We start from the raw sequence: 13,578 nt of genomic DNA on the forward strand, positions 1-13,578 counted from the left end.
ACACAGCATGTTCAACCCATGGTTTGTGCGTTTCATTCCAATAGTTCAGCCCTCCACCACCATAGATGGACACGGTTTCATCTTCATCCGCGGTGTAAAAGAATCTAGTTTCACTTACTTGCCAGTGCGTTTCTTAATAGCTAAAGACCAACCACCGAAAGGTGCCATCCTAACACTGTATGTTCTATATTAAAGGGGCATATGTTCTATATTTAGAGGGAGCTAGATTAATCTTCTGCACATCACACAATAACTGCACTGTGATGCTGATTCAGGAGATGAATGTGAGACAACAGTAAGGAGTGGAAATTAGAAAAAATCGGAATAAATAACTGAATTCTAATAATAGTTTAATGGCGTCGTTGACGCTTCGCAGGTTCCCAACAGCCACACTCACTTGAATGAGAAGTGTCTCCACTCAGCCTTCTGTAACAACTAATTATTCTGTTTGTTCATTGCATGTATACAATTTTATGTGCATTAAATTTTTTAAATGAAATTTCATCCAGATGTGACATCTATGACATTCATACATATTTGGAAGTAACTGTGATCATGTGCTGTCTGCTCCTATGGATCGATATGTGGGTGACAATAGCTAAGTCCCTTGCAGTTGTTTTGTGAACTGAGTCACGTTTCTTATAAACCTATAACAGATAGCTCTGAAAAAGGCATTGTGTTGCCAAAGGTGGAGGTATCTGCATTTTCAGGCAGGTTGTACGTATTCCCATATCGTGAAAAATTCAAGATTTAGACCTTCTGCGCCTCGGGCGTCATCTGTCATCTTGAGAAAACGCTAAGAAATGGCATTTTTTTCAGTTTTCCTCAGTAACTCGCTTTTAGTGAATTTTACACAACGATATGCCATTATCAGTTTTAAAGAGCATTAAATTTCCTGCAATTTTCATTTGCAACATGTTGAAAAATTCGGAACAGCTACTGACATACGATGCTGTGAAAATCAGCAAAAATGTCACGAAATCGCAAAAAAGTTAGATATGTTAGCGGTTTCGCCTCAATAACTTTTTCTAGTAATGGCTCTAGCGGCAGACAATATGTTCTTTTGCAGATGTGGAAGGAGTAACATAGGAGATGCGCTGTATTCCAAAACGTCCTTCATGTACAAAGATATTGTGGAAAACATTCTATTTCTCCATGTGATAAGTGGTTGCGATATCACCACCACTCTGGACAGGGGGAAACTAAATTTCACACCAAACTTGAGAGGGATGTTTCTCACAGAAACACTGTGTATATTTTCAAGGATCCAGCTGCACAAAAAGAGAAGATCATAGAAGCAACTGAAAATTTCCTTGTGGCCCTTTATGGAGGTGTCTCGATCACTTGTATAGATGAGTTGTCATATCTTCGCTTTTGTAAAGATGCTGCAAACTCCGAATTTTATTTGGCACGCCTACCTCCAGCGGGGACGGCATTTCAGTATCATTCATATATTACTCAACTGCTAGTTTAAAGGGGGATGGGGTATAAAAAAGTCGCCCTCAGGTGAGGCTGAAAGCAAAATATTTGTGGTCTTACTCCAGTGCCAATGAGTAAAGAACCAGCACCGCAGACACTGCTGAACGTGATTTCATGGCAATACAGAAGACTTGTGGCAACAAATGCGGCTGCAAAGAAACAGGACTTGCATGATCCATTGTACGATTATAGGTTCATGTAGTAATGCACCAGAGGCTGAATTCAAAATGCAAGAAGACGAGTTACATGGTCTACTAGCCTATTAGTCGAAGTCACGAACGGTACACATCACCCACATCTGAATAAAAACATGAGAAGTTGATTATTGTTTAACTGAAATTTTATTTTAATCACGTATACAAAATTTTATCGTCTGTTTTTAAATTGTATTTTGCTGAAACGTAAGCACATACAAAAGTTTTGAAAATATGTGTTTCTCTTTTTCAAAAATACTTACTCCGTAGGAATGACATGAAAATTATGAACTAAACGTGTATATTGTATACATTTGGCTTGCAGATTGAATTACATTCAGGAATATTAGTTTTGACTGACGATGGTATTTTCAATTTCGGGACCGCTTTCAGTAACATTGTTACGGCAACAATTCTCGTCGTAAAAGGGGTAATTAAAAATATTTTGTATGAAATCCTCTACATCACTGGTTATTGGGCACAAAACTGCACCAGGAGTCACTAAGGTCAAACCACAAACATCTCTAACTTTTTAAGATTTCTTGACGCTTTTGCCGATTTTCACGGCATCGTATTCCAGTAGCTTTAGTGTGTGAAATTTGCAGGAAATTGAGCTCTCTTTACAATTGATGATGGCATATTGTTGTCCAAAAGGCACTGGAAGAGAGCTACTGAAGAATAACTGAAAAAAGTGTCATTTCTTAGAGGTCTTTTCAAGACGGCGGATAAAATACGAGAGGGTGAAGGTCCAAAACTTGGATTTCTCTGGAGATAGCTGATATATACGACATACCTGAAAATCAAAATTACTCCACTTTCTGCAGTCCAAAATGCTATCTCTACTGGGTTACATCTGCACACTATACTTTCTTTGCCAAATGTGTACTGACGTCGAACACTTCCTGTGGTTTTCACGCGTGTCTTATTCACTTTGTATCTACTGTTGCCCTTGTTTAATACTGAATGGTTTCAACTCATTCACTATACATCTATGGAACTGCATTGGCTCCTTTTTTATACTGAATGGTTTGTATGTGCCTGGGGTCGGAATTTAATGTGCCCATTATCAACAGGAACACCGATGTATGGTAACAAATTTTTTTGTACAATATTTTCGCAATATGTTTTCTCATGAGAATCTTGAAAGATTACATGTGCTTGCAGTTTTTAGAAGGACTTTATTACGCGTTTGTCATCTTGAAGTAGCAGCCTGATTTTTAATTGTGATACAGAATATACCTTATGGTTTGTGATTGAAAACTGACTTGGCATACCACATACGAAGGAGCGTATCTGCACCACATCATAGGAGTGCCAAGAAACCATCTGCCATGAGGATCATTGAGGCCACAGAAAGCGCACCATTCACTTGCCTTCGGGTGGTACCTGTCACGGTGCAGTATACATTCATTTCGATGTAAGACCTACAAATTCCTCTGTCTGCAACCCATTCTCCACGTCTTTCATCACAACGATAACCTTATCGCTAGCAGGCTTTATGCCGAGAGAGTTATCGATCGTATACCCTGATACGTCGAATACATTGCGGTGGCATCTTAATACTTTATAAAGGTCACAACCCTTTACCCAGTAAATTAGCTCTGGGACAGTAAAATGAGTTTTTGCAAACTCATAATGAAACTGGAACATGTGGAGTTTCGACAGGCCGAAAATACACATACCGCCAAAAAAAGGTTTAATGAACTCTATGAAAACCTTAGCCATTTCCAGAGGTACAAATTTTTTGTTGAAGTTGGTAACCTATTTAAAATTTGGCTTGGCAATCAGTTACTTCCATAATAGGAACTGACTAAATAAATAACACGATGGTTTCTAACATTCTGCGTGGTTTTCCTGATTGTATTATTTACAGGCTTCTAAGAGTCTTTCTCAATATCATATGTTGCATAATTTCTCTTACTGGTAATAATACCAATGTATTGCATAATGAGCATGACTGGTAGACTTTAATTCTAATCAGTTCCATTCCCCCTTTTTTAATCCCTGGCATCATCAGTTTCAGGAGGGAACGGTTTCACTGATGTCGATAATCAGGACACAGCGGAAAATCGCTGTGTGCTTCATGCAAATCTGTTAGGATATAGCATGCCCCCGCCACGAAATATCGTGTGTCAGACTCTGCTGGCACAGACGAGAAATCACCCAGCGCAACGATTTCTTCATAAGAAAGGCGTCAAGCCTCCCGCAATGGGCAAAGATTGTTGCATGCATGTCCATATAAAATGTTTACGTCCTGATACAGGACGTTATCCTGATACAGGACGTTATTTGAATTAGCAGATGTTCTATTCAACTTTTCACCTATTCACAAGTTAGTTGCTTTTGCCTGCATATGAAACCACTGGCAAATTCCCCCACAAATTTCGATCACAAATAACTACATCGTGTGGAGATTGGTTAAGAGTTTCGTATTGATTTCTGCGCTTTTGAGCGTAGCGTCCCACAAAAGACCTGGTGCAGTGTAGTAGAATGCAGAGTCCAGCATATATGTTTCCATGAATACACTCCAGAATTTTCTAGAAATGGCCATTTTTGCACCCGTTATGGCAAGCCTTTAAGATTTCTAGAAAATGTGGTTGTGTTGGCCAACACAGCTTTATGGAGTTTCTCCATCGAAATTGATAGTAATATGGGAAGACCACTGTCTTTGTCACAAGTTGAGCCTTACCATCATCGGAATGGGCAGCAAGAGAGTAGCATATCCACCTGATGTGTAGTTTCAGCAAGTTACTGATGTGGTACAGGTATACACTATAGTGAGTCCAGGAAGTGCAGCATAATCATTGGCATGATTCACTTGGAAAATGAAATATGTTTTCATTGCTCTCAGGCAGAATCCTAACCAGGTCATTGCACAAGACAAAATCAGCAAAGTACTCAAAAAGGAAATGAGCAACACACCCACTGATTCTGGAAAGAAATGGATAAGTGTCATTGTAGTTTGTAGTTCAGGTTGCATTCATTGTGTGCTGCACTACAGAACTTGCCCCCAGACGACAATGATTACTATGCAGAGCATCCATTTCCTTATCAAATGGCAGTCCAAAAACATAGCAGTCAACTGCATCATCAAATAATGTTTTACCTTCCTTCGAGTTGGTCATAGTAATTTTGGTGTGATAAACCACATCAACTTCACTGCCACATACAGTACATATTGGTCTTTGAGGGTAGTATGTAAAGCCATGTAGTCGCTATCACAGCACACCACAGGAGCGAGAAGATACTTGAAGTGAGCATACACGATAAAATGTACTGTGTATTGGTAGTGAAATTTCTTAAACTTTAAGAATTTATTTGCGCCAGCAGGTATCTCTACACATATCTGGTCCTGTGTAGAGCAATGCAGCAGAAGCTATGTTAATCGCTTACTCATATGAAATGGGTTCAGGCAAGTAGTGTAAATATGTTGTGCACCACGAGTTTTTGATAAATTTGGTGAGCGAGGGGGGGTGGCAACGAGAAATTGGGTGACACATATTCTTTATCCAGCAGCACCATTGTTGAGATATACACTGAAGCCACAGAAGTCATGGGATATCTCCTAATATAGCGTCGGACCTCCTGCTGCCCAGCCCACTGCCGTAATCTCACATTTCATGGACTCAACAAGTCGTTGGAAGTCCCCTCTAGAAAATTTACCTTGGTAGCCGTCCATAACTACGAAAGTGTTGCCGGTGCAGGATTTTGTGCACAATTATGCCTCATAAAAGTTCAATGGGGTTAATGTCATTTGATCTGGTTGTTCACACCATTTGTTCGAGTGTCCACGACGTTCTTCAAACCAGTCGTGAGCATTTGTGTTCCAGTAATATGGTGCATTGTCCTCCATAAAAATTCCATCGTTGTTTGGGCACATGAAGTCCATGAACGGTTGCAAATGGTTAACGACAGGTTCAGTTGGAGTAGAGGACCCAGTCTATTCCATGTAACTGCAGCCTACCCCATTACTGGGCCACTAAAAACTTGCACAGTACCTTGTTGACAACTTGGATCCACGGCTCTGTGGAGTCTGCGCCACGCTGAAACCCTACCACCAGTTCTTACCAACTGAAATCGGAGCTCATCTGATGGGAGCACGAATTTCAGGTCGTCTAGCGTCCAACTGGTATGGTTACGAGCCCAAGAGCCGTTCTGCAGTCAATGGTGTGCAATTAGCAAAGGTGGTTGCTTCGATCGTCTGCTGCCATAGCCCATTACCGCTAAATTTCGCTATACTGTCTTAATGGCTACATTCGTCACACATTCCATATTGATTTCTACGGCTATTTTACAAACGTTGCTTGTCTGTTAGCACTGACAACTCTACCCAAAGCTGCTGGTCTTGGTCATTAAGTGAAGGCCGTCAGCCACTGCGTTGCCCATGGTGAAAGATAATGCCTAAAATTTTGTGATATCGGCATACTCTTGGAACTGTGGATTCCCTGATGCTTTCCAAAATGGAACGTCCCATGCATCTAACTCCAAATACATTCCGCGTCTAGAGTCTGTTAATTCCTGTCGTGCTGCTATAACCACTTTCAAAACCTTTTCATACTGTAGGAGTGATTTGAGTACGAATGACAGCACAGCCAATGCACTGCCCTTCTATACATTGTGTGCATGATACTAGCATCCTCTGTATATATGCACAGCGCTATCCCATGACTTCTTTCACCTGAGCGTAAATGACAAATCTGCATAATTCTGGAACTGACTGGTATAATCAGAGAAAGGAAGGGGTCCAACAACTTCATGCTTAACAGGTTTGCTTCTGTCATCCTGGCCGTATACACGAGTAAATATATGGGAAATCTAACTTTCAAATTTATTGACGTCCTGGAGTTTTATGGGTAATTCAATGCCACCACTGTTATAATATCCACGCGTATTATACGTTTGGTACTTACTCATATATCGTGCATCATTCCTGTAATTTCTCTAGCAAGCCAGAGCTGACCACGGTGAGCAAACGTTGTATTTTGGACGTTAATAATGCCCTGTTTAACAGCTATATCCTCTGGAAGATGGATGTAGGAGGACGACCAGTTAATGGATCAAACACACATGGGTGAATTTCCAAAAACAGAACTCAAATAAGAGCTTTCCCATACCCTCTTTCTTGCAGGTCTGTATAACACCCAAGTTGTATTTTTCTCTAACAGATCAGCAATTGAAGTGTCCCATGATATTGCACTAATTTCATCCTACATATATGCAATAGTTTTTTACCATGACCAACAGGTTTCGGTTGATGATCTCACTGCACACCACTGCACTATAACTAATGACAGGATTCCATGGATCACTTATGATTTTAGGAGGTTTTCTTTCCAAAACAGGTAAGCACTCATTTAGAAAAAGGACTGAATGTTGGTAGCTAACCATATTACTATCGATGTGGGCAAACGAGATTCTATCTCTAAATGCGCCTCAAAGCACTGATTATGGCAATACTGTGCGATATGCCTGGTGGTCATCAATACTAACAGGGCGGGACAAGAAGCTGCTGGTAGTTGATAGAATATTACAATAGAATCTCATTTCCATGTTTTTGAAGAGGAATGATAAAATAAACCTACATCATCATCTTGGACAGTTTCCAGCCACTGGCTGGGTCTGTCGGGAACACAAGCCTCTCCGTCGTGTTCTGTCTTTCCACCATTCCCCCTCTTCCACCTTTGTCCAGTTCTCTCCTCTTCTCGTCACACATTCCTTCACTCCCTTCACCCATCTATCTCTTGGTCTTCCTCTGGGCCTCTTCCCCTCCAGTTGCAGATCAAATATCCTCTTAGGAATTCTTCCCTCATCCATTCTCTTCATGTGTCCATACCACTGCAGTCTTGATTTTTCTATCCTGTCCTGTACTGGTTCCTCCTTTAGTCTTTCCCTCACATACACATTTCGCAATCTGTCTCGTCTTGTTACACCCAACCTGCTCCTCTGGAACTTCATTTCACTAGCCTGTATTCTACTTTTGTCGCTTTTGTGCATTACCCATGTCTCACTTCCGTATGCCAATATGGGGACAAAGTAGGTTCGGTATATAATTCCCTTGGATTTCTGTGGCACCTCCTTGCTCCAAATAAGCCCCCTAATGCATTTGTAGAACTGCCCTGCTTTTCTGCACCTTTCATTTATTTCCATTGCGTTTCCCCCCTTACTTTCAATCACGCTTCCCAGGTACTTGAAGTTCTCTACCACTTGTAGTTTTTCCCCTCCACAAGTTATATCCACATTTGGCCTATTCGTCTTCCTTGTTGTGACAATTATTTCACTTTTCTTTGCAGAGAAATGCATTCCATATTGTGCTGCCGTTGCCTCCCATGCATCTAACTGCTCTTGCACCTCCTTCTCGCAATTTCCCCATAACATCAGGTCATCGGCAAAAAGCACTGCTTTCATTTTATGATCTCCAATTGCATCTGACACTTGCTGTAGGATTTCATCCATAACAATAATAAACAATAAAGGCGAAAGTGCACTTCCCTGTCGCAGCCCATTTTCCAGCTTGAACCATGCAGTACGTTCCCTCCCCACTTTCACACAACTCTCACTTCCCTCATACATTTTTCTGACTTTTCGTGTTATCTCTTCATCTATCCCTTTTGCGTTCAGCACATCCCAGAGCTTGTCCCTACAGATACTGTCATACGCCTTCTCAATATCTAAAAAGGCCATGATTAAGTCCTTCCCGTACTCATAGTGCCTTTCCTGCAGTTGCCTTACCGCAAATATGAGGTCCGTTGTTGATCTTCCCGGTCTGAAACCGTACTGCTCCTCTTGCAGTATACTTTCAATACTGCTTCTTATTCTCTTCTCCAGGATCTTTTCATAGATTTTTCCACAGTGGCATAGCAGGGTGATTCCTCTGTAGTTCTCACATCTCCTTTTATCCCCTTTCTTGAAGATCGGGACTATAATTCCTTTCTTCCAATCCTCAGGAATTCTGTTCTCCTTCCACACCACCCTCAGCACTCTGTATAGCCACTGGGTTCCTACTTCTCCTGCTGCTCGTATCATATCCACTGTTACTTCGTTCCAACCTGGTGCCTTGCCCCCTTTCATCCTCTTTATGGCTTCTTCCACTTCATTCCAAGTTAGATCAGCAATTTCCCCACTATTATCATCGTCTGCTGCCTTAGGCTCTCCATCGCTGTTAGTTACCCGCTTGGCGGCATTCAACAGATCTTCAAAGTACTCCTTCCAAATCTTTTTGAGCTCATGCATTTCCTCCACAACTCTTCCATTATTATCTATGATCCTCAGGCACTCGCTTCTGTCGTTCCTCTTATTTCTTACCATGGTGTAAAGTACTTTTTTGTTCCCTTCACTGTCCTCTTCTAACATTCTTGTCCATTTTTCCATCCACTTCTTCTTCTCCGCCCTTACTATGGTCTGTGCCGCTTTCTTGCTTTCCTTATATTTTACCCTAGCTTCCTCTGTTCGGGTCTGGAACCATTCTCTGAAGGCTTTGTTCTTTCGAAGTACTGCCTCTTTACATATGTTGTTCCACCATGGGGTTTCCTTACTTCTCCTCTTTGTGCTAGTTCTTCCGCACACAATCTCAGCTGCCTCAACTAGGGCCCTCTTAAAATCTCCCCATTCTTCTTCCACTGTTCTCTGATCTTCCTTTGGCAGCTTCTTCCTGATCAGTGTCTGGTACTGGGTCCTCCGTTACCTACAACTGAGATTAATATTAAAATGAGACTTCTTAACACATGTGTGTCAACCTTAAATGCATGCAAACATAAAATACATATATACTGTACAGTAGGAAGTCCAGTAGTTCAAATAGGTTTCAGCCTAAATCATGGACAATTTAAGTTACTTAGGACTAAAGAATGAATCAATTGTGTATTTTTTTTTTTTGAAATAACACTGCATTCATAGATCAGAGGTTCATATGGAATTACTATGCACATCTTGTTATCAATAACGTTTCTTATTCTTGGATAACATTGTGTTACTTTCAAACGAGTAAATACTTCTGACAGGGAGGATCCACGGAGTCACCATGCAATTCTTTATATTCTTCAGAACTATTTGTTTTAATTCATGGAGGCACGACTTTTTTAATTGTTGCATCGTCATTCTGCATATAACCCATGGCAACATCGGCATCACAAGCAATACAATCACACATATCAGTTCCATTTCAAAAAAGAACCCAGTCATTATCTTCTGGTACATCGAAAGCTGCGTCAAAATCTTCAGTATTTTTGGGCAAGGCTTGGGTTTCATCTTTTGTGGTACCAGCTTTTCTAAAGCATTTTTGTACTGTCTTTGGCTTCAATTGATCCCAATCAGTCCTTATGTACTATAGTGACAGATATGCAAAACTAAATTAAAAATGTACATACACTGCCATTTAATTTAATTTATAGATCTAGTCTAAAAATTTTAGTAACGTTCAGAGGGAAATAACCGGGAAAGCTATAAATAATCATTGTGTGTGGAAAGAGTATCCTAACCTACAATGCGATTATTTGCCCTACGTGCAATACATCCAGTTTAGGATCTTCCTTCCCACTGTTAAAGTGTGCAATCACACTTTGAACCACTATATCTATATACTTCGCTTTTGTGGCAGGAATAATTCCCAAGTCCAGAGGTTGAAGATGGCTCAAGCAATATGCTATAAACTGCCATTTCTATGTTGCTGAACTATAGTGCCAGAGGATGAGCTGACAGTTGTCTTCTAACGATGCATGAGCGCGTTAAGCTTTTCGAGTGACTCTTGAAGAGGTTTGCAGTCATCCATGTCTTCTTGTCTGACTCATACTCGGTGAGATACAATGTCTTTGCTGACTTCCTAGTCACAAGTGGTGGGAATTTATCACAGCCGTCTGTGTTTGTGGCGAGGAAGACTATCATTCTCTGCTTGATTCTATTTACCCCAAAGAAGCGATCGCACTTAACTTCCAGTGTTTTGTACATCAATAAGTTAATAAAAGTCCTGATTACCATACGTTGAAAACATTTTTCAGGCAGTATTTTACAGTTAGACTGGGAAGATCACATTTTTTCCAGCATGTTACAGTGACGCTATTCACGCTGTTAGTCTCCCCACAGACTCTGCAGCCAGCAATGCCACATCTTACTTTGAGGGTGTATAGATACCCAGAAAAATTGTGGAAGTTTTCACTCATTTAACTTTTTCTTGAAATTTCTAAGGCCTTTTCCTTGAGTATTGTTCCTGAAACAGGCACAATAACTGCACTCTGCTGCTGAAACGGAGTTTGTACGCAATTTTTCAAGCCCGCAAACTTTACACCCCGATTCGAGTACATTTCTCAGGGTGCTTGGCCGGCTTTCGAAGCACTAGGTCTTATCTGTGTTTTATTGGACACTATGGTAGTTCAAGCAGAGCGTGGGATTTTGAGATGTTGTGCAATGCTCCTTTTAGGACTTCTTTCCATTTCTTTAGTTACATTTATTTTCTCATAAATGGAGATATACCATCTTTTGTTTTGTGACAAACTCATCATTTTCCGTATGCACAAAAACTGGAAACTATACTAAAAAAATTAGGTTCATTCCATTCAAAAACACTCCTAGTTTTACTCGGTGTGCTCTCCACCTGCTGAAATTACCTCGAGCTGCAACTGCATACATCAGTTATGTATTGTGATGGTTGGACTGCGGGAGCACTCCCTCTCTTTATATCTGAAACCGACTGCCACAAGGTCATGAACAACAGTGTCGCCACTTGTGCGCGTATTTTAGCTACGACCCACAATAATGACTGCACTCTTGCATGAAGACAGCAAACCAATTTTCACGGTCACACCATATACGAAAATTTCACGTCCATTTCTTATACTTTAAAAGGTATAAGTGCGATAAAAATGACATTGTGGGGGGGGGCTTAAAAATAATAGCGTAAAAAATAATAGCGTAAAAAGGTGAAAACATATAAACTGAAAACTTGGAAGTCAGGTAACTTTGCATGCAAAAGTGAAAAAGTACACAAAACAAGATATAAGTGTGAAAAATGAGAGGTGATAAATGTGTAAATTAGGTTTCCCTGTATTATCAGAACTGCCAGAGGTGGTCTGGGTGAGGCTGACTGCCTTGATGTTGATGGTCTCAGCTCAGGTGCTGTTGGTGACGACACATTGTTTCCCAGCGCGGGTCTGAGGTACCAACGCAGAGCTGGTGTGGCCTCCATGGCACGATCAGGACTTGACGGCAATATTGTTCGTTGAGTTTCCCCTTAATTAATGTTATAACGGAGTCTAGAGGGAGTAGAATCTCGTTAGTTGTTTTAGGGTCGGTGTCAGGGAACAGAGAAGGATCTATGCCAAAGCAGGAAGATGATTTGAATTCGTTAAGCAATTTTATTTATCATTAGACATATCTGTATGTTATATGTCTGACCAATGGCTCTGAGCACTATGGGACTTAACATCTATGGTCATCAGTCCCCTAGAACTTAGAACTACTTAAACCTAACTAACCTAAGGACATCACACAACACCCAGTCATCACGAGGCAGAGAAAATCCCTGACCCCGCCGGGAATCGAACCCAGGAACCCGGGCGTGGGAAGCGAGAACGCTACCGCACGACCACGTATGTCTGACCAGTTAACATATATACGTGAGTTACACCTGGTACCAGATAGATGCTTCGTGATCACCATCGTCATCACAGTCATTATAGGAGACCTGGCTATCACCGAAAGATGCCCACTACATGATGCCGACCCTGTGTGCTGAGTGGTGTTGGAGGTATTTCTAGAACAGAGGATGACATGTAAGTATCAAGCGTAAATACACACACTCAAATGTTTCTCTGCTTACTTGAAATATCAGCGTCGAGACGAAGACGCCAACAACCTTCCTCCCGCTCTCCAGAGCTATCACATGCATGTTTCATCGCAGAAGACAGATTAACACAGATGTGGATTCAACATGTGAGCTGAGGGCCGAGAGAAGGTGCGTGCTCACCAGCATCCGGCACATGAGATATTGTCTTAATGCACACAACATCGACAGCTCCTGCCCTTTCGGCAACCCTCATTACACCTCTACCTGAAAGGCAGAAGTCCGCCGTCTGCGTCTTGAGGCCTCAAGTGCTTCCTGTTCTCGCACCAGAATCCGGTTGCCTCACGCAATCCCCTTCCAGTAGAGGCAGAGGTATCACTGTTTGTGCACATCCTCTGCTCAATAAACTCAGTAAAAATTCAGCAGTTGCACGGTCATGGACAGGCGGCTGAGGAATGGCTGGGTGGAAGTTCCGCAGATGCTTGGCTGCTGGTCAGGGCTACAACAAATGCGTATAGCCTCCAGCTGGCTCATACGGCAATTTCTAGCAGCAGGCGTGCTCGCTCCCAGCAGATAGATGTTGCAAGCCTACAAGACCCATAAGTATTCATACAGGACGGTGCACTGCGGCTGCAAATGTTCATAACAACACCATTCTTTCCTACTACTCCTAGCAGTACAGTGTGATCACATAAAAACTGCTGCAGTCATTGTAAGAAATCCAGAATGAATTCCAGTATCCTTTGTGCGGCGAGCGATGTCTCTTGCGCCATACGCAGCGTGTTTTTTTTAAATTAAATTTCCATACTTGAGTGATAATAAAATACTGCTGTACATATCTGAATGGGAGGGGCTAATTGTTTCTTATGTTTAAGTAAATAGGCCATGAAATATGGAATTGTTTAAAATATGTTAACAATTGCAGATCATAGTTTTTAGCTTAGGGTCGATGGACCATCTTTGACCTTTCATAAATTTAAGCGGTATACAGGTATCTTGGATTTTCTACCATTTTACACTGAGTGCGATTGGACTGTGTCCACAGCGCCGTCACAGGGATGGAGGAAATCGTTTAGAAGCTGTCTAGGGTGACTCTGAGGGCTGGTTCTGCTGTATTAATTCAAATGGCTCTGA

At 41.4% G+C, this 13,578-nt stretch overlaps 1 protein-coding gene across 1 annotated transcript in view; it reads left to right on the forward strand.

Annotated features, from left to right (window-relative positions):
• The window catches only part of LOC124761959 (facilitated trehalose transporter Tret1-like), a 96,723-nt gene extending 84,839 nt beyond the window's left edge, over window positions 1–11,884 (forward strand). Inside the window, exon 5 of the mRNA XM_047249117.1 lies at window positions 11,716–11,884. Within this exon, the coding sequence (XP_047105073.1) occupies window positions 11,716–11,884 (169 nt within the window). The remainder of the gene's footprint in view (window positions 1–11,715) is intronic.
• Window positions 11,885–13,578: the final 1,694 nt, after the last annotated feature.

Source organism: Schistocerca piceifrons, chromosome 1, assembly GCF_021461385.2.
Source record: "Schistocerca piceifrons isolate TAMUIC-IGC-003096 chromosome 1, iqSchPice1.1, whole genome shotgun sequence".
In the NCBI taxonomy this organism is placed as follows: domain Eukaryota; kingdom Metazoa; phylum Arthropoda; class Insecta; order Orthoptera; family Acrididae; genus Schistocerca; species Schistocerca piceifrons.